Source organism: Heloderma suspectum, chromosome 13 (assembly GCF_057233095.1).
Source record: "Heloderma suspectum isolate Gila_16-S chromosome 13, 16-S_ref, whole genome shotgun sequence".
Taxonomy (NCBI): Eukaryota; Metazoa; Chordata; class Lepidosauria; order Squamata; family Helodermatidae; genus Heloderma; species Heloderma suspectum.
Window position 1 is genome coordinate 19,713,690 of NC_139470.1, and position 25,341 is coordinate 19,739,030.

General features: G+C 44.8%; 1 protein-coding gene and 1 gene segment (V, D, J or C); both read right to left on the reverse strand.

The window, feature by feature from the left end:
• LOC146336148 (immunoglobulin lambda-1 light chain-like) overlaps window positions 1–25,341 on the reverse strand; it is an 813,229-nt gene that overhangs the window by 743,646 nt on the left and 44,242 nt on the right.
• Window positions 11,851–24,560, reverse strand: LOC146336155 (uncharacterized). The gene is made up of 4 exons (XM_084820325.1): window positions 24,515–24,560; window positions 24,078–24,386; window positions 20,167–20,478; window positions 11,851–11,933 (listed from the first exon to the last, which is right to left on the reverse strand). The coding sequence occupies exons 1-4, from the start codon at window positions 24,558–24,560 to the stop codon at window positions 11,851–11,853; spliced, it is 750 nt and encodes a 249-aa protein (XP_084676451.1).

Below are 25,341 nucleotides of genomic sequence, written 5' to 3' on the forward strand. Positions count from 1 at the left end.
ACCAACCATGAAGGCAAGCATAAGAATGTCTGATCCTGCCCCCTCCCCTTACAAGTGACAGAAGATCTTTTGTTTGTTTCTTTCTTTCTTTGTTCAAGTCTGTAGGTGTCAATTGTGACAATGTGGGATAGATTGCAAGAGAAACTTTTCAAGATCACTGATGTGAATATAGGGTTTATTTTCAAATAATAAAAATGCAAATATGTATCAACACACCACTTGTGGAATGAACCACAGAATCATAGAATCGTAGAATAGTAGGGTTGTAGAATAGTAGTAACTATGGCATTAGCCACAGACGTGGCCGCGCTTCGCAAAGCAGGGCGAACAGCACCAGGTAGGTGCTCCATTTCACGTGCCTTTCGAGGGGTGGTGGGGTGGAGGAGCTTCATTCTGCCATGGATTTTGGGGGGCCGAATGCACTAGTATTCCGCCTCACTGAGATCCGTGGTGGAATTCTCCGCCATCCCTACAAGAACCCCATGCTAAACCAAGGCTCATGCCCAGGTAACATTGCATTAGTCCCAGTGAGACTGCACAAACTCAGTGCTTGTATCAGCCAGATGCAAGCACTGCAAGTGTGAACCCATCAGTTGCATGGAGGCTTTTGTCCCAGTTCCCCATTTGCTTGTATCACTGTGTGCTGGTAGCTGCCATCATAAGATAAACAGTAATAATCAGCCTCATCTTCTGCTTGAACACTGGAGATGGTCAAGGTGGCAGAGTTGGCGGAGCTGTCAAGGGAACCGGAGAATCGCTCTGGGATCCCTGATGGTCTATCATCATCAGTGTATATTAGTAGTATTGGAGCACTGCTGGGCTTCTGTTGGTACCAGGAGTTATAATAGCTGCTTACACCCCCACTGCTTCTTCTGCAGGAGATCTTGACTGTTCCTCCAATGGAGGCCTAGACAGAGGGCAGCTGAGTCATCGTGAACTGCGCAGCACAACCTGGAAACAGAGTCAGTGGGAGAAACTGAGTGGAATCCGAGGATCACAAACACACCTTGACCCTCAGTGTTGCCACTGAAAGGGCAAAAGAGAAAATAGGAGAAGGAGTCTCATTAGGTTTTTCTAAACCTCCGTCCTACCCCAACAGTAAGCAAGAAGCACAACGAGCATCAAGGGGCTGGCCATGGTGAGGAATTCACAGCTTCCTGGGACAAAGAGTTTTCTGGTTGGAAGAATGGTGAAATGCTCTTTTAGACTTCCCAATACAAGAAATATCCATATATGCAAATATGTTTGATCCACATTGGCTGCTACAGATCACTAATTTCCCTTCTGAGCTACTAAGGGGATGCCCCTCTACTCTACTCCGAATCATGAGGCTCAGGAAGAGCACCCATGTCTGCTAAATATTATCTTGCTTCACTTCACACCAGATGTGCAGTGCCTGCAGGCATTGGTCATATGATTTTGCCAAGTTTGGATCAACATCTCTCCCTAAAGGTGAAAGCCAGCACAGCAGGCCTCACAAACAACGTGTGCCATCTTAGAATACAATGCAGATAGCACCACGACAATGAAGTCAAGCATGTTCAGTTCCTGTGACCACGCGCACACACGTTTAGGAAGTGACTTTTTTGGGACAAAGCATTTTGTTTGCCTCTTCCTTGGCTCCAAACAAGTAAGCTATGCATGGATTTTGCTAAATCTGTTGCAGCTATGTCTTTTATTTATTTATTTATTTATTTATTTATTTATTTATTGCTTTTATACCCCGCCTTTTTTCCTCTTGCAAGGAACCCAAGGCGGCTTACATTATCCTTTTCCTCTCCATTTTATCCTCACAACAACAACCCTGTGAGGTGGGTTGGGCTGAGAGTCTGTGACTGGCCCAAAGTCACCCAGTGAGCTTCCATGGCCGAGTGGGGACTAGAGCCCGGATCTCCCAGCTCTTAGTCCAACATTCTTGCCACTACACTACACTACTGGCTCTCTCTGTGGATTTGTGGATTGTCTGGTTTCTTTTCTTCCATGTTCTGCTCATTGACAGAATTGGATAATTTTTACCAGAATTTTGTTCAACTTGTGCTGATTTGCAAGTGTGGAGTCTGTAAACATGCAGACTGATTTTTTCACTTGGACTTTGTAAAATTGACTCATCACACCCTTACCTGCACAAAAATTGAGAAGAGCAAAGAAAAAAAAGAGAGCCAGGCCATGGTGAGCTCTCTATAGGAGTTTGAGTCTTTGATGGGAAAGGTGATTTGGTCAGCTGCCTCCCACATCAATTCTTAAATCTGTCATGGCAGGAGAATGGCCCCTTCATGCAAATTTGATCTCTGACCATTGACACTACTAAATGTCACATCACAGCTGAGAATCTGCAAGGCTGTAGCCAAGCCAATGGCCATACAGAAAACCTACATGAAGAGGACCATTCACATCTTGGGAACAGGCTTTAACTTGGGCAGGGTGAACATGAGGCAGAGGGAGCAGAACACATCACAATAAAGACCAACCATGAAGGCAAGCATAAGGATGTATGTTTCTGCCCCCTCCCCTTATACAAGACAGAAGATTTTTTGTTTGTTTGTTTCTTTGTTTGTTTGTTTGTTTAAGTCTGGAGATGTCATTTGTGACAATGTGGGATAGAATCTTTTCAAAATCACTAACCTGAATATCGGGTTTATTTTCAAATAATAAAAATGCAAATATGTACCAACATGCCACTTGTGGAATGAACCACAGAATCATAGAATCATAGAATAGATAGTAGGGTTGGAAGGGGCCTTTAAGACCACTGAGTCCAACCCGCTGCTCACTGCAGGAATCCAAGCCAGAGCATCCCTGACAGGAAGCTGTCCAGCTTCACCCTGAATGCCTCCAGTGTGGGAGAGGCCACCACCTCCCTGGGGTAGCCTTTTGTGATTCCAAAGGAGACTTGGGCATGAAGAATATTTAAGGGTGCAATCCTATTGGGATAGTTGGACACCTCCAAACTCAGAGGGAGCCAACTATCCAGTGCAGAGCATACAGAGCACGGAGGGGATCCTGTCCTTCGTGCCCTGGCTGCCCTGCATTTGTGGCTAGAGAGCCGATTTCAGCTGTTTAGCTGGGGATGTCAGAGCAGGTGCAGGGGAGGCCAGATGCCACATAGGAGGCATTGTAACAATGCTTCCAGAGTCTTCTCCCTGCTCCCAGGAATGCCCTCTTTTCACCTGCTCCCTGCTACAGGGAGCTAGGTTTCTGGGAACCGAGCTGGGTTCCTAGAAACCAAAAATCCTATGCCCTCTAGACACTGTGTAGTGGCCATAGGATTGTTCTCTAAGGAAATTAATGTATTTTGGGTATGAATGAACCCATTTCAGCAATGGATTTGGAAAGGGGAACCCCCCTCACTTCTGTGCTCTGCACAACTTGCAATACGCAGCTGTTTAAGAGAGCCCAGGGACCCAGCCTATGTTCTCAGGCAGATAAAAAGCTTTACGGAACTTGATCTCTGTTCATGGATGCAAAACATTACCCTGCTTCACTTCACACCACAGGTGGAGTGTGTGCTGGCTTTGGTCCACATCTGCAATTTTGCCAGATGTGGACCAAAACCTCCCCCTAACGGTTAAAGACAGCATAACATGCCTCACAAACAACGCATGCCTTCTGGAATGAAATGCTGATTGCACCATGTTGGTGAAGTAAAACAGGTTTCATTGTTCTTCTCAATGTCACTTTTTTGTCTGTTTGTTCAAAAAGACAAAGAGTGCTGGATGGGATGAAAGCTACAATATAGATATCCAAAAAAGATTTAGTACAACAAATGGTTTTATCCACTCTTCCTTGGTCATTTCTTGAGAGATCATTTGGAAATGTGGCGAATGTGCATGCCATATTTCCAGCAGACATGACACTTAGATCTGATTTTACACCATAATAGAGCATTCTTGCTTTTTAATAGTGGGATGCAACTTGAACTAACTGTTAGTAAGTGTCAAGTGAAGGGGAAGGAATCTTGCAGGCTTAAAATTGTGAGCACACAAGTTTTCTCCTCTGTGTCTGACACCACTTCCAAGGCCGTGATCTGTATTTTGGCTCCTAACTGGATAGGGAAACATTATCAGCCCTTCCTTCCCTTTGCCACAGCCCTGTGGCTGCTTGGACAAAAAGAAAATGATGCTGCAATCTGTAAACAGGCAACTCCAACAGCACATGGGTTTTGGCCCACAGATGCTGAGGCATGCTCAATTATAGCTGGTTGTGACCAGACAAAAGTAAAAGCAAACATGCGGGGGGGGGGCATCAAGGAAGCCCCCTTATACCACACATGCTGGAAGAAAGTTGAGATATACATGCACTAAATAAAAATAAATAAATAAATAACCTTTCTATGACTTCCGATTGTATGGTTCAAACAATCTCAGATGTAGATCAAATTAAGCTTTAAGGTCATTTTGCATTCTCCACTAGGGATGGATGCCCCCCCTGCAGGTTCTACAGATGCTGACCAAGCCCCTGCCCCCACTCACGTGACCCCCAGACCCACCCACATCTGCTCGCTGAGCTGGACCCAAGTAACTGGGAATTTTGTGTGGGTGTGTGGCTGTTGTGGAAAACAAAGGAACAGGGCCAGGAACTGAGATGGCAATACTACAGTCCTCTTCCGAGAAACAGAGGTGCAGGTACAAAGGGAAGACAACATTCAGCCAAATAACCAGAGAGGACTTTCAAAAGAAATGCCACCACCTGGATGTTAAGATTCGGAAACTCAAACGAAACGAATTTACACAAGTATCCACCTAAAAGATCACTTAAACAACAAAGGGAAAGGGCTGGGAGGGAAAGGCAGAAGGGAGGGAGAAGGATTTTGTACCCCTCTCCCAACAGGCCCTAAATCTCTCCCCCTCCACTTTGTAGCTATTCAGCAAGAACCCCATGCTAAACCAAGGCTCATGCCCAGGTAACATTGCATTATTCCCAGTGAGACTGTACAAACGCAGTGCTTGTATCAGCCGGTGCAAGCAGTGCAAGTGAAACCCATCAGTTGCATGGAGGTTTTTGTCCCAGTTCCCCATCTGCTTGTATCACTGTGTGCTTGTAGCTGCCATCATAAGATAAACAGTAATAATCAGCCTCATCTTCTGCTTGAACACTGGAGATGGTCAAGGTGGCAGAGTTGGCGGAGCTGTCAAGGGAACCAGAGAATCGCTCTGGGATCCCTGAAGGTCTTTTGCTATGTTCATATATTATCAGTTCCGGAGCACTGCTGGGTCTCTGTTGGTACCAGGAGTTCCAATAGCTGCTTACACCCCCACTGCTTCTTATGCAGGAGATCTTGACTGTTCCTCCAATGGAGGCCTAGACAGAGGGCGGCTGAGTCATCGTGAACTGCGCAGCACAACCTGGAAACAGAGTCAGTGGGAGAAACTGAGTAGGATCAGAGGATCACAAAGAGAAGTTGACCCTCAGTGTTGCCACTGAAAGGGCGAAAGAGAAAATAGGAGAAGGAGTCTCATTAGGTTTTTCTAAACCTCCGTCCTACCCCAACAGTAAGCAAGAAGCACAACGAGCATCAAGGGGCTGGCCATGGTGAGGAATTCACAGCTTCCTGGGACAAAGAGTTTTCTGGTTGGAAGAATGGTGAAATGCTCTTTTAGACTTCCCAATACAAGAAATATCCATATATGCAAATATGCTTGATACACATTGGCTGCTACAGATCCCTAATTTCCCTTCTGAGCTACTAAGGGGATGCCCCTCAACTCTGCTCCGAACCATGAGTTGTGAAGCTTCAGAAAGGAAACTCCTGTGCACGCATTCTGATGATAATCACCTGAGAATTGCAATGCCATGCTTCTATACTTATCAGATTGGACCACCAGGCATTCCAAATTCTGTACACATTGGAAGAAACTCCATTAGAACAGGGGTCCCCAACATAAGGTCAGGCTGAGGTGCCCACCCAGCTACTTTCTTCGGTGTGAGTGAATAAAGTTATTCCTCTATTCCCTGGTACAGGGGAGAAAAATATATGCCTTGCAATGAAATGGCTGGGTGTGTGTGTGATGTGCATCCCTTTCCAGGGACCTTTGGGACAATACTGTCCTTGGCAGGGGTGGACTTTGCCCTCCACCCAAGGTTTGGCAGGAGCACATCATCCCACCCCATGAAAATGAATGGAGAAAATGAATGGAGAAATGGGGAAACATAGAAAGACGTGCCAGAGAGAGAGAGAGAGAGAGAGAATGAGAGAATGAGAGGGAGGGAGGAGAGGGGGGAGAGAGGGATGTCAGACTGGTCATCACACACACAGGGTGCACATTCATACACACACATGAACACAAACACAGAGATAAGGGGGCATTCCTAACATTTTTGTGATGGCCTCAACATCCCCACACAACAACAGTCAATATTTGATGATGCCTAGGGCAATTTTTCAAAATGGGAAATATGCACACATGCCCAAAATGATCGGGGACCCCAGCATCCTGGCATATAGAAGGGGAAGAAATGGAAGCAGTGACAGATTTTACTTTCTTGGGCTCCAAGATCACCACAGACAGTGACTGTAGCCATGAAATTAAAAGACGCTTGCTCCTTGGGAGGAAAGCTATGGCAAACCTAGACAGCATAGTAAGAAGCAGAGACATCACCTTGCCCACAAAGGTCCGTCTAATCAAAGCTATGGTTTTCCCAGTAGTAATGTATGGCTGTGAGAGCTGGACTATAAGGAAGGCTGAGCGCCGAAGAATTGATGCTTTCAAACTGTGGTGCTGGAGAAGACTCTTACGAGTCCCCTGGACTGCAAGGAGGTCAAATCAGTCCATCCTAAAGGAAATCAACCCTGAGTGCTTATTGGAAGGACAGATAATGAAGCTGAAGCTCCAATATTTTGGCCACCTAATGCGAAGAGAAAACTCCCTGGAAAAGACCCTGGGAAAGACTGAAGGCAAAAGGAGAAGGGGACGGAAGAGGATGAGATGGCTAGATAGTATCATGGATGCAATGAATATGAACTTGAGCACGCTCCGGGAGAGAGCACAGGACAGGAAGGCCTGGCGTGCTATGGTCCATGGGGTCACGAAGAGTCGGACACGACTGAACGACTGAACAACAACTATATATATATATATATATATATATATATATATATAAATTTAATTTTACAATATACATAAAATACCATAAACAGTAATAACAAAATCCATCATATAAAATAAAACTAATAAACAGAAAAAAAGAGAAAGAAGAAAAGACACACACACACAACTCAAATAGCATATGAATTCTTCATACAAAACATACAAAAAATAAGTAGGAGTCTTAGGGGATATTACAAATATAAACATTATAGTTAAATAAGGTGTGTGCTTTAAGGAAGCCAAATATTACTTTTGGGACTGAATGTGTCTTTATTCATATATGCAATAAAAGTCCACCACTTGGCAGCAGAAGTATCTATTTTCTTTTGTCCTTTTGCTATGCATAACTTTTGAGTCATATATAGATGATAGAGATGGAGATAGAGATATATAGATATATGCTACTTCCCATACCTTGTTTTACCACTTAGCTACTGAAATCCCTTCTAAATCTTTCCAATATCTGGCCAGAAGCACTCGTCCTGCTATTAAAAAATATCCCACCAATTTCCTCTGTGATAGGTAGGTCTCTATCCTGTCCATGGAATAAGTTTAAAATTGCTCATTCTGGAGATTTGGTTATAGTTGTTCCTGTTATGTTTGAGATATCCACGAGAATTTGGTCCCAAACATCTGAGCTCTTCTTATGATCTCACCACATATGGTGGAATAAAGTGGAGCTTCTAAGGGGATGCCTCTAAACTCTACTCAGAACTGTGAGATACGAAGCTTCAGAAAGATGACTCTTGGGCACACGTTCCTATGAACATCATCTGAAAATAACCAGCCAATATTTCTGCACTTATCAGACTTGACAACCAGACATACCAAATTTGGTGAGAATGAGAGGAACATCCATTAAATATGTACTTGACGTTTTAGTGATTTCAGTTGCAGAATTTTGCTTTTGCAGGTGTGTGTGCTGAATAGGAAAAAAGAAACAGGAGAAGCTCCTTTAAACTGAGTCAGATCCTTGGTCCCTCTAGCAAAGAACTGTTGTCCATGTCTGACCACAGTTGTGAACAGGAAGGCTCAGCCTCAGGTAGAGCACCTGTGTAGAATGAACAGCCTTCTGCTTCACTACAGGTACAGTGTTTGCATGAGGAGACCATATGCTTATGCCAACTGTGGAACAAAAGCTCCCACTAAAGGCTGAAGACAGCATAACAGGACTCACAAACAGCACATATTGTTTTAGAATTAAGTGCTGACTGCACCATCTAGACATATCTAAGCATGTTTAATTGCTGGCTTTTTTTCAATGTGAAGTTTTGCTTTGCTTGGGGTTTTTAAAGGGCAAAAAAAGGTAGGGGGGAGAGACGAAAGGTGCAATATGGGTATGCAACATGGATTTAATACAACAAGGTAAACTGTTTCATTTTGCTCTTTCCAGTTTGCATTTGTGATCATTGCTCACTTCGCGTGAACAGGAAACCTGTGCAAATAGAGCAGCCATTGAATGGGAGATTTGTGCAAGTCTCCCCAAATTTGCACACATTTCCCAATTTGCGGAGATTTCCTCCATTGATTAAAGCAGGGCTGCTTCAGTCTCCTGATCATTGGTCCCTCTAGCACAGAATGCTTGTCAGTCACTGGCAGCAACCCTCCAGGTTTCCTCCTCAACCCTACCTGGAGATGCTGGGATCAAACAGGGCCAGGATACATTTTGCCCACAAAGCATGTCCTCTCTCCATGACTGAAGTGTGGCCCTTCCCATTGTGAGTCTACAGGGATGTGTGGATGACAGAGGCTCAATTTGTACATGGACGCAGGGGAAAAAGCATGGGCCACTGGGCAAGTGATGCATAAATCATCTGGTGCATAAATTCCCTGCATTTAATTCCCGTCTGTACATTATTTTGCAGTTGACTTTTCACAGAGCAGCATAGGATTTGTTGGACGTGTGCTCCTCCCATGTGCTGCCCAAATCCTGCCCATGACTCTGCCTGCTTCAGCAGTTTTGTCAGCATATCTTTGCTGTCAGAACAACCCAGCTGGCATAGTGTTCCACTGGCATACCGGAGGTTTTCTACTGTCATATCTTTGGTGGCTGCAGCAGATCTGCAGGTAGAGCTATCTTCTGCGAAATCCTGTGGCAACCTTAGCCCGTACATCTTCGGTATTGCACCCTTACTGCTCTTAGCAAATGAGTTTGAGGAAGGGGGCTTCACTAACCAGCTCAAAGCACATCTGTCTAAGTCATATGTTGTTGGGGAGACAAAGCAGCTTTATGGAAGCTGAACTCTGTTCCGTCACGAACAGGAAGAATCAGGAAGAGCATCCAATGGATGCTATATATTTTCCTGTTTCACATCACACCACAGCTGCAGTTTGTGTTCCTCTTTGTCATATATTTTTGCGAAATATGGATGTAACCGTCCTCCTGCTGAAAGTTAAAGCCAAGATAACAGGCCCCAAACCAATGCACAGTGATTCCGAATAAAATGCTGACAACACCATCTTGATCATGCTAAGCATGTTTGGTTCCTCTTATTTCAATGTGAAGTTTTGTTTTGTTTTTAACTGTAAAAAAAATGGGGAGGGGGCAAGGAGAAAGGTATTAAAAGTACTTATTTAATATAGGTATTACGAAGAATTTAGTATAACAGGTAAACTGTTTTATTTGCTCTTTCTTGGCCATACCTTGAGAGTTTCCTGTTTGTGTTTCTGACTGATGCTCACTTTGCACAAATGGGAACGTGCTCACTTTGCACAAATGGGAAACTTGCACAAATACAGCACTGTTCTCCTAATGTGTGCAAATCTCCTCCATTTACTAAGCCAGGGCTGATTTAGTCTACTGTGGCTGGGTTACAACTTGTTGTGTGCTGACACCTGTTAAAAAAGGGGGAAATTATCGTAGCACAGCCTCTGTGCTCTCAAACACTATACAGGCCCTAGGTCACTCTGATAAATAAATACAAATAGCTTCACTGTTGTCCAGACCTCTCTAAAGTGAATTCTTCACACCCATCCTGCCACAATAATTGAGAAGTGCAAAGAAAAACAGAGCCCAGGTCAGGCTGGGCTTTGTATGGGAGCTGAGTTTCTGATTGGATAAGATAGTTGACTGGACCACTCTGACGTTGTTTCTTAAATCCCTCATGTGGCAGATGAATGGCCCCTTCATGCAAACTTGATCTCTGCTCATTGTATCTGCTAAAATGTCACATCACAACTGAGACTTTGCAAGGCTTGAGCTAATGACCATAAGGAAAATTTACAAAAAGAGGACCATTCACGTCTTGGGAATAGGCCTTGACTTGGGCAGGGTGAACATGAGACAGACGTAGCAGAACGCATCACAATAAAGACCAACTGTGAAGGCAAGCATAAGGATGTATGTTCCTGCCCCCTCCCCTTATACAAGACAGAAGATTTTTTGTTTGTTTCTTTGTTTGCTTGTTTAAGTCTGCAGATGTCATTTGTGACAATGTGGGATAGAATGCAATAGAATCTTTTCAAAATCACTAACCTGAATTTCGGGTTTATTTTCAAATAATAAAAATGCAAATATGTATCAACTCGCCACTTGTGGAATGAACCACAGAATCATAGAATCGTAGAATAGTCATTGGGAAGGGGCCTTTAAGACCATCAAGTCCAACCCCTGCTCAATGCAGGAATACAAGTCAAAGCAGCCCTGACAGAAGGCTTACCAGCCTTGTATTGAATGCCTCCAGTGTGGGAGAGGCCACCACCTCCCTGGGGTAGCCTTTTGTGATTCCAAAGGAGATTTGGGCATGAAGAATATTTAAGGGTGCAATCCTATTGGGATAGTTGGACACCTCCAAACTCAGAGGGGGCCAACTATCCACTGCAGGGCAGACAGAGCACGGGGGGATCCTCTCCTCTGCGCCCTGGCTGCCCTGCATTTGTGGCTAGGGAGCCAATTTTGGCTCTTTAGCTGGGGATGTCAGAGCAGGAGCGGGGGAGGCCAGATGCCACATAGGAAGCATTGCAGCAATGCTTCCAGAGTCTCCTTCCTGCCCCCAGGAATGCCCTCTTTTCACCTGTTCTGTGCTGCAGGGAGCTAGGTTTCTGGGAACCGAGCTGGGTTCCTAGAAACCAAAACATCCTGTGCCCTCTTGACACTGTGTAGTGGCCATAGGATTGTTCTCTAAGGAAATTCAGATATTTTGAGCATGAACCCATTCCAGTGATGGATTTGGAAAGGGGACCCCCACTCACTTCTGTGCTCTGTACAACTTGCAATGTGCAGCTGTTTAGGAGAGCCCAGGGACCCAGCCTATCTTCTCAGGCAGATCAAAAGCTTTACAGAACTTGATCTGTGTTCAGGCATGAACAGTACGGCTCAGGAAGAGCACACATGGATGCAAAACGTTACCCTGCTTCACTTCACATATATGCAAAACATTATCCTGTTTCACTTCAGGTGGAGTGTGTGCCAGCAGATGCCACATTTTGGACCTAAACCTCCCTCGAATGGTTAAAGACAGCATAACATGCCCCACAAACAACACATGCCTTTTAGAATGAAATGCTGACCGCATCATGTTGATGAAGTAAAACATGCTTCATTGTTCTTTTCAATGCCACTTTTTGTCTGTTTGTTCAAAAAGACAAGGAGTGGTGGATGGGATGAAAGCTACAATATAGGTATACAAAAGAGATTTAGTACATCAAAGTAAACTGTGCTATCCACTCCTCCTTGGCCATTTCTTGAGAGATCGTTTGGAAATTTGGAAATTTAGTATTGGAGCACTGCTGGGTCTCTGTTGGTACCAGGAGTTCCAAGCACTGCTTATATCTCCGCTGCTTCTTCTGCAGGAGATCTTGACTGTTCCTCCAATGGAGGCTGAGTCATCGTGAACTGCGCATCACAACCTGGAAACAGAGTCAGTAGGAGAAATTCAGTGGGATTAAGAGAAAACCCTCAGTGTTGCCACTAAAAGGGAAAAACAGAATATAGGAAAATATTTCTACTTAGGCTTTTCTAAGCCCCCATCCTACCCTAACAGTAAGCGAGAAGCACAATGAGCAACCAGGGGCTGGCCATGGTGAGGAATTCACAGCCTCCTGGAACACAGAGGTTTCTGGTAGGAAGAACTGTGAAAAGCCCTTTTAAATTCACCGAATACAGGAAGTGTCCCTGGATACAAATATACTCAATATTCATTGGCTGCTACAGGCCACTAATTTCCCTTCTGAGCTCATAAGGGGATTCCTCTAACCTCTGCTCAGAACCATGAGTTATGCAGCTTCAGAAAGGAAACTTTTGGGCACGCATTCCTGTGAGACTCCTCCGAAAATGACCAGCCAAGACTTCTGCACGTGTCAGATCTGACAACCAGAAATCCCAAATTTGGTGAGAATGGGAAGAAAATCCATCACACCTGTACTTCTGTTTGGAATTCTTTCACTTGCAGAATTTTGGTTCTGCAGGTAGGGATGAGTGGCTTGAATAGGAAGAAAGGATATCAGGAGCTTTGTAATGCCCGACTCAGTACATTTGTCCCTCTAGCACAGAATCCTTTTCAAGGGCCGGCAGCAGTTCTCCACGGTCTCTTTCCCAGCCCTGCCTGGAGATGCCGGGGATCAAACATGGCCAGGATACATTTTGCCTGCAATGCATGTGCTCTGAGACTGAACTGCGGTCCTCATAGGTGAATCTAAAGGGATGTGTGGAGGACAGGGGCTCAATTTGTATATTAATGCAGGGGAAATAGGACAGAGCAGTGATGCATAAATCACCTGGTCCACACTTCCCCTGCTCCTAATCCTTGTCGGTACATTATTTCTGTCGGTGTTCTGCAGGTGTATCTTTGGTGGCAACCACACATCAGCATGCAGAGTGACCTTCTGCCCAATCTTGTAGCAACCTTAGCTGCTGCATCTTCAATACATCTCACCTGCTACATGTTCGGTATTGCACCCTCAGGGTGCAATCCTATTCAGATACGTGGCCTTCTCTGAACTCGGGGTGACTGACTATCCAATGCAGGGCAGGTGAAGCATGGAGGGGATCGTTCCCTTCGCACTTCTCCAGCCCTGCATTTTCAGCTAGACAGCCGATTGTGGCTGTGCAGCCAGGGGAGGGCAGTGCGGGGGAGGAGGCTGCTGTACGACACATTGGATGTGTCATACAGGCATTTCTGCCCTCCCCGCCCCGGTTAGCCCTCCGGGAATGCCCCTTTTCACCTGCTCCGCACTCCTCTTGCGAGCGTGGAGGATGGGACTGTTCCGCGCTGTGTTGGAGGCAGCGCAGAAGTTGGGGGAGGTAGGTTCCTGGAAAACCAGATATCCTACAACCGTCTAGCCACTGTCTAGTGTCCATAGGATTGGTCCTTACTGCTCCTGATAATGAGATTGGGGAAGGACCGTAGCTTCACTAATCATCTCCAAAGAACTTGCAATACACATCTCTCTAAGTCAGCCCAGTCTCCTGGCTCCGTACCTGCACGGACAAAGAAGCTTTGTGGCACGTGAGCTCTGTTCAGTCAGGAACACGAAGGCTCAGGAAGAACGTCCGGGGATGCTATGCATTCTGCTGCTTCACTTCACACCCCTGGTCCACTGTGTGCTGGTGGTGGTCATACAATTTTGCCAAATATGGACAGAACCCTCCTGCTGAAGGATAAAGCCAGGATGACAAGCCTCATAGACAATGCATAGTGGGTTAGAATACAATGCCGACAGCACCATTTTGGTAATGTTTGATTTGTATGATTTTTCAATGTGCAGTTTTCTTTCATTTTCTTTAAATGTGTAAAACACCAGTAATGAGGGGGGGGGGCGGGGACAGAGAGAGAGAGAGAGAGAGAGAGAGAGGAAAGGTACAATATAGGTTTATCAAAAAGGATGTAGTGCAGGGTGAACTGTTTTATTTGCTCCTTTTCTCCAATTTCTTGAGCATTTCCTATTTGTGTTCATGATTTGCTGCTCGCTCCGTGCAAATCAAGCAGTGACCAAATGGGAGGTTTGCACAAATCTCCCTAAATTTGTGCAATCTCCCCAAATTTGTGCATATCTTCTCAAACAGACATGGGGGGGGAGAGAGAGAGAGAGAGAGAGAAAGAGAGGAAAGGTACAATATAGGTTTATCAAAAAGGATGTAGTGCAGGGTGAACTGTTTTATTTGCTCCTTTTCTCCAATTTCTTGAGCATTTCCTATTTGTGTTTATGATTTGCTGCTCGCTCCGTGCAAATCAAGCAGTGACCAAATGGGAGGTTTGCACAAATCTCCCCAAATTTGTGCAAACTCCCCAAATTTGTGCATATCTTCTCAAACAGACATGGGGGGGGAGAGAGAGAGAGAGAAAGAGAGGAAAGGTACAATATAGGTTTATCAAAAAGGATGTAGTGCAGGGTGAACTGTTTTATTTGCTCCTTTTCTCCAATTTCTTGAGCATTTCCTATTTGTGTTTATGATTTGCTGCTCGCTCCATGCAAATCAAGCAGTGACCAAATGGGAGGTTTGCACAAATCTCCCCAAATTTGTGCAAACTCCCCAAATTTGTGCATATCTTCTCAAACAGACATGGGGGGGGGAGAGAGAGAGAGAGAGAGAGAGAAAGAGAGGAAAGGTACAATATAGGTTTATCAAAAAGGATGTAGTGCAGGGTGAACTGTTTTATTTGCTCCTTTTCTCCAATTTCTTGAGCATTTCCTATTTGTGTTTATGATTTGCTGCTCGCTCCGTGCAAATCAAGCAGTGACCAAATGGGAGGTTTGCACAAATCTCCCCAAATTTGTGCAATCTCCCCAAATTTGTGCATATCTTCTCAAACAGACATGGGGGGGGGGAGAGAGAGAGAGAGAGAGAGAGAGAGAGAGAAAGAGAGGAAAGGTACAATATAGGTTTATCAAAAAGGATGTAGTGCAGGGTGAACTGTTTTATTTGCTCCTTTTCTCCAATTTCTTGAGCATTTCCTATTTGTGTTCATGATTTGCTGCTCGCTCCGTGCAAATCAAGCAGTGACCAAATGGGAGGTTTGCACAAATCTCCCCAAATTTGTGCAATCTCCCCAAATTTGTGCATATCTTCTCAAACAGACACAGAGGGAGAGAGAGAGAGAGAGAGAGAGAGAGAGGTTTAGCCATTACTAGTAGCTTTTTACTAGATAGTGGCTTTCTTCACACGGAGCTTTTTTCCTGAATTGAGATTGCTCCCTCACGGAAGTATGTAGGCACTTTACCTGACGCCGTGACCCTCCAGAATGTCTCCTGCACTAAATGCCCTTTGTTCTGTTTTTAAGTAGATCGCAAATAATGAGCTTTCAAGTTACCCCGTTGTGTTCTGCTTGAGTTCCCTGCGTTAAAAGAGGGAAAGTGGCAAGAAGAGGAGCGAGATCAATGGAAGATAACGGAAGACTCAGATACGGGCAGAAGGAGGGAGAAGGGGGAGGGGGGAAGGAAGAGGAGGGAAAAGAGAGTCATCATGATCTTGCATTTAAAACAGAAGCAGAAAGCCCCGTTTTAAATGCAGGATATTAGGCTGGTGTAGAGATGCCCAGTGTTAAAACCTGTGTATCTCTGAGAGGTTCTTTGCCCAAGACATCAAAATAAGCAGGCTCGTCCTTCCACTGAAGTACTCCAAGACTGGATGACTCCATTTCCTCCTATCCCCTGCTGGTTCTTGCCAAGAGGGTGGAAATCCATGGGGTCAGGGTGGAAGGGCATATTTTATCTCCCTTCCCACACTATTGGAGGAAAAATCAGTCCCTCCAATGCAAAAGATGGGAGAGTTATATTTAAATGTACTCTTTGGCATGCCTAAATGTTTTTCTGATGCAGGCTGGGGGGTGGGGGAATCCCTGGGATTCTCAACCACTCCCGAACCTGCCTCTGGCATGCTCCCAGAATGCTCAGTTTCCTATGATGTTTCTTTTTGAGGAGCGGCACCACCAGGGAAGACTCCAACACATGATCTGGGATGGCATCACCCCTGGGGCTGGTACCATAGAACGTAAAGCGAGGACTTGGTCCAGAACACAGTTCAAACCATGGGAAGTAGTCCAGTTGCCACCACTGCCTCCAGAGCAGGAGTGGTTAACTGTTTGCCCCGGAGGCACGTGTTCAGAAGCAGGCTGACCCACAGCTTGTTATGTACAGACACCTGTGCAAAACAGGCATAATATGATCTCAGTGCATTTTCTTTGCTCTCGAATAGCATAAAGGCACTATGTTCCTCAGATAAATAAATACAAATAGATTCATTGTAGTCCACTAGGCCATTGGCAAGTGAATTTGGCACACCCTTCTCTGCACAGTCCTTGAGAAGCATAGAGCCCTTTAGCTAGGTACCAGAACATGACATTTCTTCCATGTTCAGCATTTCTGAAAACGGATTTGCGTCAGTGATGAAATATCATCTGCCGGTCTTTTCCTCTATAAATAACCTCTGAGATCCCATCTCCCCAGGTGCTGGTACCATAGAGCATAAAGTGAGGCACCTGTACAGGTTTCTGTTGATAGCAGCAGAAATCATCCCAGCTACCACCAGCAGCACGTCCAGAGCAGTTCAGCTTGGATGTGTGGCCCGGAGACACAGACTCTGACAGAGGCTGAGTTAGAGTTTGTTGAGTACTGACACCCGTGCAAAAAGGGGGAAAATGCTCTTAGTACATGCCCTGTGCTCTCAAACAGTATAAATGCACCAGTTAACAGTGATAAATGCAAAAAGCTTCATTGTTGTCCACTAGGACTTTGTAAAGTAGACTCACCACACCCTTACCTGCACACAAAAAATGAGAAGTGCAAAGAAATACAGAGCCCAGGCCATGGTGAGTTCTCTATAGGAGTCTGAGTTTCTGATGGGAAAGGAGAATTGGCTGGCTCCCTCCCACATCATTTCTTAAATCCCTGATGCCCCCCAAAAGGCCCCTTCATGCAAATTTGATCTCTGATTGTAGACACTACTAAAATGTCACATCACAGCTGAGAATCTGCAAGGCTGTAGCCAAGCCAATGGCCATACAGAAAACTTACATGAAGAGGACCATTCACATCTTGGGAATAGGCTTTGCCTTGGGCAGGGTGAACATGAGGCAGAGGGAGCAGAATGCATCACAATAAAGACCAACCATGAAGGCAAGCATAAGGATGTATGTTCCTGCCCCCTCCCCTTAGAAATGACAGAAGATTTTTTGTTTCTTTCTATGTTTGTTTGTTTGTTTGTTTAAGTCTGGAGATGTCATTTGTGACAATGTGGGATAGAATGCACTAGAATTTCAAAATCACTAACCTGAATATCGGGTTTATTTTCAAATAATAAAAATGCAAATATGTACCAACATGCCACTTGTGGAATGAACCACAGAATCATAGAATAGCGAGTCAGTGATGAAATTGCCAGTGTCAATGCCAGTGATGAAATTGCCAGGCCAAAGACCATACAGCGAATTTACATGAAGAGGAGCATTCACAGCTTGGGAATAGGCCTTGATTTGGGCAGCATGAAAATAAGGCAGGAGTAGCAGACCCCGTCACAGTATCAGCCAACAGAGAAGGCAAACATAAGGAGAGATATACAGTCAGGGCCAGAAATATTGGAACAATGATAACTGTTTTGGCAGTTGGGCTCCGTACACCACCACATTGAAGTTGAAAGGAAACACACCCAGATGGGAGCAAAGTCAGGACTTTCAGCTGCAATTCAAGGGGCTTGACAAAAGTGGGGCACTAACCATTCAGGAAGTACAGCCAGTGGCATACAGTCTCAACCTAACCTACCTCGCAGGGTTGTTGTGAGGATAAAATGGAGAGAAGGCTGGATTAAGTAAGTCACCTTGGTTTCTTTGGAGGAAAAATTTGGAGGAAAAATGTATAATAAACATGGAACAGCAAATAAATAATAATATGAACAGCACACTTTGGCCTCACCCACTGGTCAGGGCACTCGGGGTGCTGGGTCGTGTGTGCACAAGCGTGTACACAGACACACACACACAGAGATGTGCGTGAATGTGTGATCAAATCTATTTTATGCTGTCTTCAAGAATATTCAATCAAAATGTAAGATATAAATATACTTAATAAATTAATAAAAATGTCTTAAGTCTTCTTTACAGGTGTATGTGTGTGTGTGTGTGTTTGTGTGTGTGTGTTTGTGACTTATATTCTGAGAGAGAGAGAGAGAGAGAGGATGAGAATGAGGATGTTTCAGCCATTGGATAGTGTTAAAACTTTGGTAAATTCATGCTGAAGTCAGAACCAAGTTAATTTTCCACCCATCCCCAACATGGGGTGATATCTAAAAAGGTGGTTAGGTCAGTCACAACTAGGGATGGTGAAGAATTCCTCCACAGACCCCAGTGAGGCCCGATTCAAAAGAATCCCGCTTCCATAGTCCATGGAGAAATGGAGTACTTGCCTCCGCCTCCCATCAAAGTCCTTGCTGGACAGATCCTGCCTGCCGCCGGCTCCAGAGCGCCAGCGCTACAGTCACCATTGCCATGTCGCTGGCTGATGCAGACTCCACTCCGAATGCAAATGGCGTCCAGTACTCCATTTGCAGCCATAAAGGTCTTAGATTAAGATAAATGCAGCCCTAAATGGCTGCATTTACGGCCGCAAATGGCGTCTGCTACACCATTTGCGTCTGTGGGTTTTCATGCAATAGGCTGCTGCTCCAGAGTCTTTTTTTAAGGGGTGTGTGTGTGTGTGTGTGTGTTATATTCAGAGAGGCTGGGGGGTGTTTCAGCCATTGCTGGTACCTTGTTATTGGATAGTGTTAAAACTTTGGTAAATTCGTGTTGAAATAAGAACCAAGTTAAGTTTCCACCAATCCCTAGCATGGGGTGATATCTAAAATGGTCATTAGGTCAGTCACAACTGCCAGGCAGTGTGGGGAATATGTGTTGAAGGAGAAGCCATTGGTCACCATCTGGAGACACCGAGAAGGTGATTCCCTAGACTTTCCCTCCAGGCTATTGGATCTGAGGGGTGGGGAAGGGATCCTCTACAGGGCTTGTCTGGTTCACACAACCTGTCTGGGGGCCAGGGAGGAGAGTTGTCACTCAGGAGGACTTTGCACAGCAAAGGTGTGGCTGGATGGGACTGAAGCAGAGAAGAAACTACTTCTGGCTCAGGTCATGGTCGGGCTCACAGTAACATTAAGCATGAAGGGCAGGGGTGCACAACCACTTCAGTTCGCCAAGGTCTCCAAGGTCTCTTTCCCAGCCCTACATGGAGATGCTGGGATTGAACATGGGAAGGATACATTTTGCCTACAATGCACGTGCTCTGAGACTGAGACTGAACTGTGGTCCTCAGAGGTGAATCTCAAGGGATGTGTGGAGGACAGGGGCTCAATTTGTATGTTAATGCAGGGGAAATAGGACAGAGCAGTGATGCATAAATCATCTGGTGCACACTTCCCCTGCTCTTAATTCTTGTCTGTACATTATTTTGCAGTCGACTTTTCACATTTCGTGTGCCACAATCATCTTGGGCCCACAGCAGGACCAGAGTAAATACCCCATGTAGATAGGCCTTTTAGGTTCAAAATGCCATTTGAACTGGTCACAGCATCCTACCAAGAGTTCCACCATCTCTTTCCAAGATGGTGGAAGTCTTGGTAGCATGCTGTGCCAGATTTGCATGACTTTTTGAAGATAAAGTGACTCAAATCTACCGTAACCTGGACACCTGTTAATGCAGTTCCATTAATAGAGGTGTTCAGAGCACCTTCTGGTTAAGTTTTATTGGATGAGTTTTGGTTGTTGAAGCCAAATGATGCAGGGAAGGCATTTGGCCAATTCCAGGCGACCATCTGGAAATCCGAACATGGCAACTCATCTCCGTTTATCCAACAGTGATAAAGTTCCAAGTCTCACTTGTCTGAACCATCCGGACATCTTTTGCTCAGTGAGTAACCTTGTTGGTGACTTGCTCTCTCGTTGTGGGACCCTGTGGTCTGGAGTGTATGGGCTGATCTGCCCAAGGGAATGGTCCTGCCTTGGAGTGGAAGGTGAAACTCAAAGACCTTTCTATCCCATTCAACTCTTATGCTTTAAAAAGCTTCAGCCATAAGACAGTTTAAGCTCTCTAATTCTCAGTTCCCCACCCTGGGGAGGAAGAGTGAAACTTTTGGTCTTACTTCCCCATCAGAATATACCACCGTGAAACACCTTACTGTTCCTCTCCCAGGAAAGACAATAATAATCAGCCTCATCTTCAGGCTGGACATTAGTGATAATTAGATAGCCAGTGGTCCCAGAGCCAGAACCAGTGAACCTATCTGGAATCCCTTCTCCACGGGTGCTGCTACCATAGAGCACAAAGTGAGGCGCCTGACCAGGTTTCTGTCGCTGCCAATTCAAATGGGCCCAGCTACCACCAGCACTTCTAGAGCAGGAGAGTCTAACTGTTTGTCCCGGGGACACAGACTCCGAATCAGGCTGAGTCACAGCTGGTTGCGAACTGACACCTGCACAAAAAGAGCAAGACGGTTATATTTTTCTGTGGTCTTTAATATCACATAAACACAATAATTTCAATGATATGTAATGCACAGTACAAATCCTTTTGCAAGGACCCCCGGACCTTTGTAAAATAAGTTCTGCATGCCCTCACCTGCACAATAATTGAGAAGTGAAAAGAAGAAGAGAACCCAGGCCATGGTGCTGTCCTACAGAGAGTTTGATGGGAAAGGATAATTGCCTGGCTCCCTCTCACATCATCTCTTAAACCCACCATGGCAAACAAATGGTCCCTTTATGCAAATTTGGTCTGTGAACATTGACTCTACTAAAAGCCTTGTCTCAGCTGAGAATGTGCAAAGTTCAAGCCAAGCCAAGGACCATACACCAAATTTGCATGAAGGAGATCTTGAAACTCTTGGGAACAGCATTTGCTTTGGCTGGCATGGCAAGAAGGAAGTGGTGGTATATCTCACCATGATAAATGTCTGTAAGAAAGAAAAACAAGTGGATGTTTCTACCATAGAATCATAGAATAGTAGGGTTGGAAGGGGCCTACAAGGCCATCAAGTCCAACCCCCTGCTCAGTGCAGGAATCCAAGTCAGAGCATCCCTGACAGATGGCTGTCCAGCCTTGTCTTGAATGCCTCCAGTGTGGGAGAGCCCACTACCTCCCTAGGTCATGGGTTCCATTGTCCTTTGCTCTAACAGTCAGGAAGTTTTTCCTGATGTTCAGCCGGAACCAGTGAGGCAACCCTTTATTTGTGTGTGACAGTTCATTTGTACAATAGTGAGGAATAGTTTGTTTGTTTGTTTGTTTGTTTAATTTCTATACCGCCCAATAGCCAAAGCTCTCTGGGTGGTTCACAAAAATTAAAACCAAAGTTGTTGTTGTTCAGTCGTTAAGTTGTGTCCGACTCTTTGTGACCCCATGGACCATAGCACAGTAAAACAATACAGAATATATAAAACATTAAAAGCACAGTAAACAATACAACCAGGATAAATACAAAATGGATAGCAATGATCATCGTTTTAAAATTAAATAGACTGTAAATTACATTCTGATTTAAGAAAGGCAGAAGTTAAAAACTAAAACTAAAGCAACCTGATTGAAATGCCACTTGTGGAATCCACCAAAGCTTTTGCTCATCCTACCAATTCCTCCTTCACCCAACATGCAATGCACATTTGTTCGAGGTATTCCAGGTCCAGGATCCCAGCCTATGTTCTTATGCTGACAAAATGATTCCTGGAACTTGATCTCTGTTCAAGAGTAAACAGAAAGGTCCAGAAGGCGCACTCAAGCATGGTAAACATTCTCCTGCTTGGCTTCATGCCACAGTTGCAATATGTGCAGGTGGTCTCCATGGTTTAATAATTTTGCCAAAGGTGGACCAACAGCTCCTTCTACAGCTTAAAGACACATTAAAGTCCTCACGAACGTTGCATAGTGTTTTAGAACAAAATGCTTATGACGCCATCCAGCCGCAGTGAAGCATTTTTATCCCCGTTCTTTTCAACAAGTGTCCCCTGGAAGATCTCGGATGGCAAACAAAGAATGACAGTTGAAACCACTTTGAGTGTCCTGCGTGTGTGGGCAGGGTGTGCTGATTTGCGATAACCCTTATGAACTACTAAGTCATGGAGTTCCTCATCTGGCTTGGAGATGAAGAAGAGAAAATTGGTCCAATGTACAAATCAGAAAACTCAAGCTCATCAAAGTTTCTCTGGATACCATCTCGAACCTCATTCCAGCTCAAGTCCATATCAGATTGTAAGGGGTTCACTGGGGGTTTTTTTGTTTTTTGTTTCCTTTTTGCATGAAAACCCATAAATATTTCTCAAAAATGTATGCATCAATTGAAACCTTTGAAATGAACACATTCTTCTCCCATTGATCAAAGCATATATGTACTACGGGTATACAAACCCCATAACTTCTGGTCTGGGAGGGGGGGCAGTCCACAGTGGGGGGGGGGCGTTCCACAGCCGTTTATGCCACGATTAACATAGGAGGAAGTGCTACACAATTTGTGGCTGTATTTTTCCCATGATTGGCTAATGGCGGCCGCCGTTAGCTGATCATACCATGTAGAATGGAGGAGAGCTTCCTCGTGGGAAATCCAACAGACCCAGCGGTGAGTGGGGCTGGTCCATTGTGGGCTTTGCAGATCAGATTCTTGAGAATCCAGCATGATTTGAATCCGCAGTGGATTTTTCCACCTTCTCTAATCTGTACACATTTTTCCAAAGTAGTATTTTGTGCACATTTTTTAAATGTACACATGCCACTAAATGTTTTTTTTGGGGGGGGGGGGGTCCGCAACTCACATTGCAAGCTCGGAAATTTACAAATTTCAACTGCAGAATATGTCTGAGTCTGTGTTCCACTACTATTTATATTCAGTGTTAGAGCAAAGCCAAGAACCATTGATAAATTTGCAAAAAGGGGATACTGAAAAGTACCCCTTTTGAAGTATCCCCTTTTGATACTGAAAAGTATCCCCTTTTGATACTGAAAAGGAAGGGCAGTTGCTTTGTCATAAGAACAGCCCTGTTGGATCTAACCAAAGGCCTATCTAATCCAGAGCTGCCTCTGACCTCGGAAGCGGGTTTGTGAATCATTCTCCCAGGAATCATAGGAATCCTCTCTTAGCTAGCATACTATGAAGGACATTAGAAGCCAGTAGATAAAATCTGGCAAAAATTCAGTCCTGCCTCAGATTGAACTTTTCAATTTTAGATGAATAAGCTGCCTTAACATTAAAGTAAAAATGTGCAGTCTTCCCATTGTGGGGCCTTTCTGCATTTACAGCAAGCTCCCAGACAGTGACTACGTAATTTCTGAGAGGGGGAGCGTTTAATTTTCAAGGTTCCATAGAACTCGATGGAACAGCACCATCTAGTGGCTGTTTTAATAGCGTAACACTCTGACTTAAAATAAATATTTCATTATTTCTGGATCTTTTGAGACGGAATAACCAGGAAATACTTCTGGATGTGCCCCGGAGGTTGACAACATCATGAAAAGGACCCACAAACTTCCATGAGTGGGCAATCTCAATAGCAGGATAAAAGCTGCCTGTGAAGGAGCCCAGAGTCCTCTCGTCCTGGAATATATTTAAGAAGATTATGCCAGGCGGGGTGGGGGTGGTATCTCTACACTCTTAACAGAAGCTAAATCTTCCTGCAAATACACATCATTGGTGCTTAGTTTAAACTCCTTTTTCAGCTAGGACAGAATCTCTCAGGGGGAAATCAGTCTCTGAATTCCCAGATTTCTCTATTAAACACTTCAGATTCCCATACCAAGATTCCTCACTTGTCTGAAACCTCTGTTGGTATTTTGCTCTGTGAGTAACCTTGTTGGTGACTTGCAATCTCCTTGCGGCATCCTGTGGTCTAGTTTATGTGGACTGATATGCCTGAGAGGATCACCCAGACTTAGTGAAGTAAGTTGAAAGACAAGGCCTTTCTGCCTGTTCATGTCTGTGCTCCACAAATTCTCAGTCATGGCTTCGAATAAGCTCTGTTCTAATTCTCAGTTCCCCAGCCTGGGGAGGAAGAGAGGAGGTTTTTGTTTTAGTTCCCCACCAGAATATACCACTGTAAAACACCTTAGTGTTCACCTTCCAGGCAAGACAGTAATAATCAGCCTCATCTTCATCCTGGATGTTAGTGATAGTTAAATAGACAGTATCCCCAAAGTTAGAGCCAGTGAACCGATCTGGGATCCCTTCTCCCCTGGTGCTTCCCTGAAGCACAAAGTGGGGAGCCTGTCTAGGTTTCTGTTGCAGCCAGACAAAATAGCACCAGTTTCCACCAGCACTTCTAGAGCAGGAGAATCTTACCGTTTGTCCCAGGGACTCAGACACTGATGTGGGCTGAGTCACAGCTGGGTGTGAACTGACTCCTGTGCAAACAGCAAGATCGTTAGATTTTCTGTGCTATATATTATCACAATAACACCCTCGTGCTGACATTCAGAAAACACATGATGAATAGGTTGGCCTTTGTCAAGTGATTTCATCACATCCTTACCTGTACAGTAACTGAGAAGGGCAAGGAAAAACAGAGCCCAGGCCATGGCGGTGAGTCTGATTATCTGATGGGAAAGAATAATTGCTCATCTCCCTCCCAAATTGTTCCTTAAATCTCTATGGCAATAGGATGGCCCCTTCATGCAAATTTGATCTGCGATCATTGACTCTACAAAAATGTCACGTGACTCACGTCACAGCTGAGAACGTGCAATACTCTAGCCAAGCCATTGAAGCTGCACCAAATTTGCAAGGAGGAAGATTGAAACTCTTGGGAACAGCACTGGCCTTGGCTGGCAATCGGGGCAGCAAGGCAGTGGGAGTGTGACCCGCCATGACAAAGGCTGGTATGTAAGAGAAGCACAAGGAAAGTTGCACAACCGATGCAACTCTGTATTTGTCTAGGACATGTCATTTGCGAAAGTCTGCATTAGATAGCGGGGTTGTTGCTTTAAAATCAAATGAACGGGGTATTATATGAAGATGATAGCAGTGCAAGAGGGAAAAAAAATCCCAGTTGAAATGCCACTTGTGGAATCGGCCAAAACCTTGGCTCTTCCTTCCCGGCTCCTTCCTTTCTGCAACATGCAATACACACATCTCTAATCCAGGGTTTCCCAATGCAGCACCGGAGGGTGACATGGCACCCACGGGGTCCTCGGACGGCACCTACGAGGGGCTCCCCAATGTGGTACCTCCAGGCACCTGCAAAGTGTTCTTTTTTCTTTTATTCAAAATATACTTACATGGATTTGTGTATATCTGGAGCAATGAATACATATGGAATGTATATATCAGTGTTGTATAGGTAATAGGAATGGCTGCAAG

Coding starts and splice junctions, on each gene's coding strand:
- LOC146336155 (XM_084820325.1), bottom strand. CDS start 24,560: ATGGCCTGGGCTCTGTTTTTCCTTGCCCTTCTCAGTTACTGTACAG. Junction 24,387..24,514: donor CCTTCTCAGTTACTGTACAG/GTAAGGATGTGA, acceptor CTGTTTGCACAG/GAGTCAGTTCACACCCAGCT. Junction 11,934..20,166: donor CAGTAAGGTGTTTCACGGTG/GTATATTCTGAT, acceptor CTCTGTTTCCAG/GTTGTGATGCGCAGTTCACG.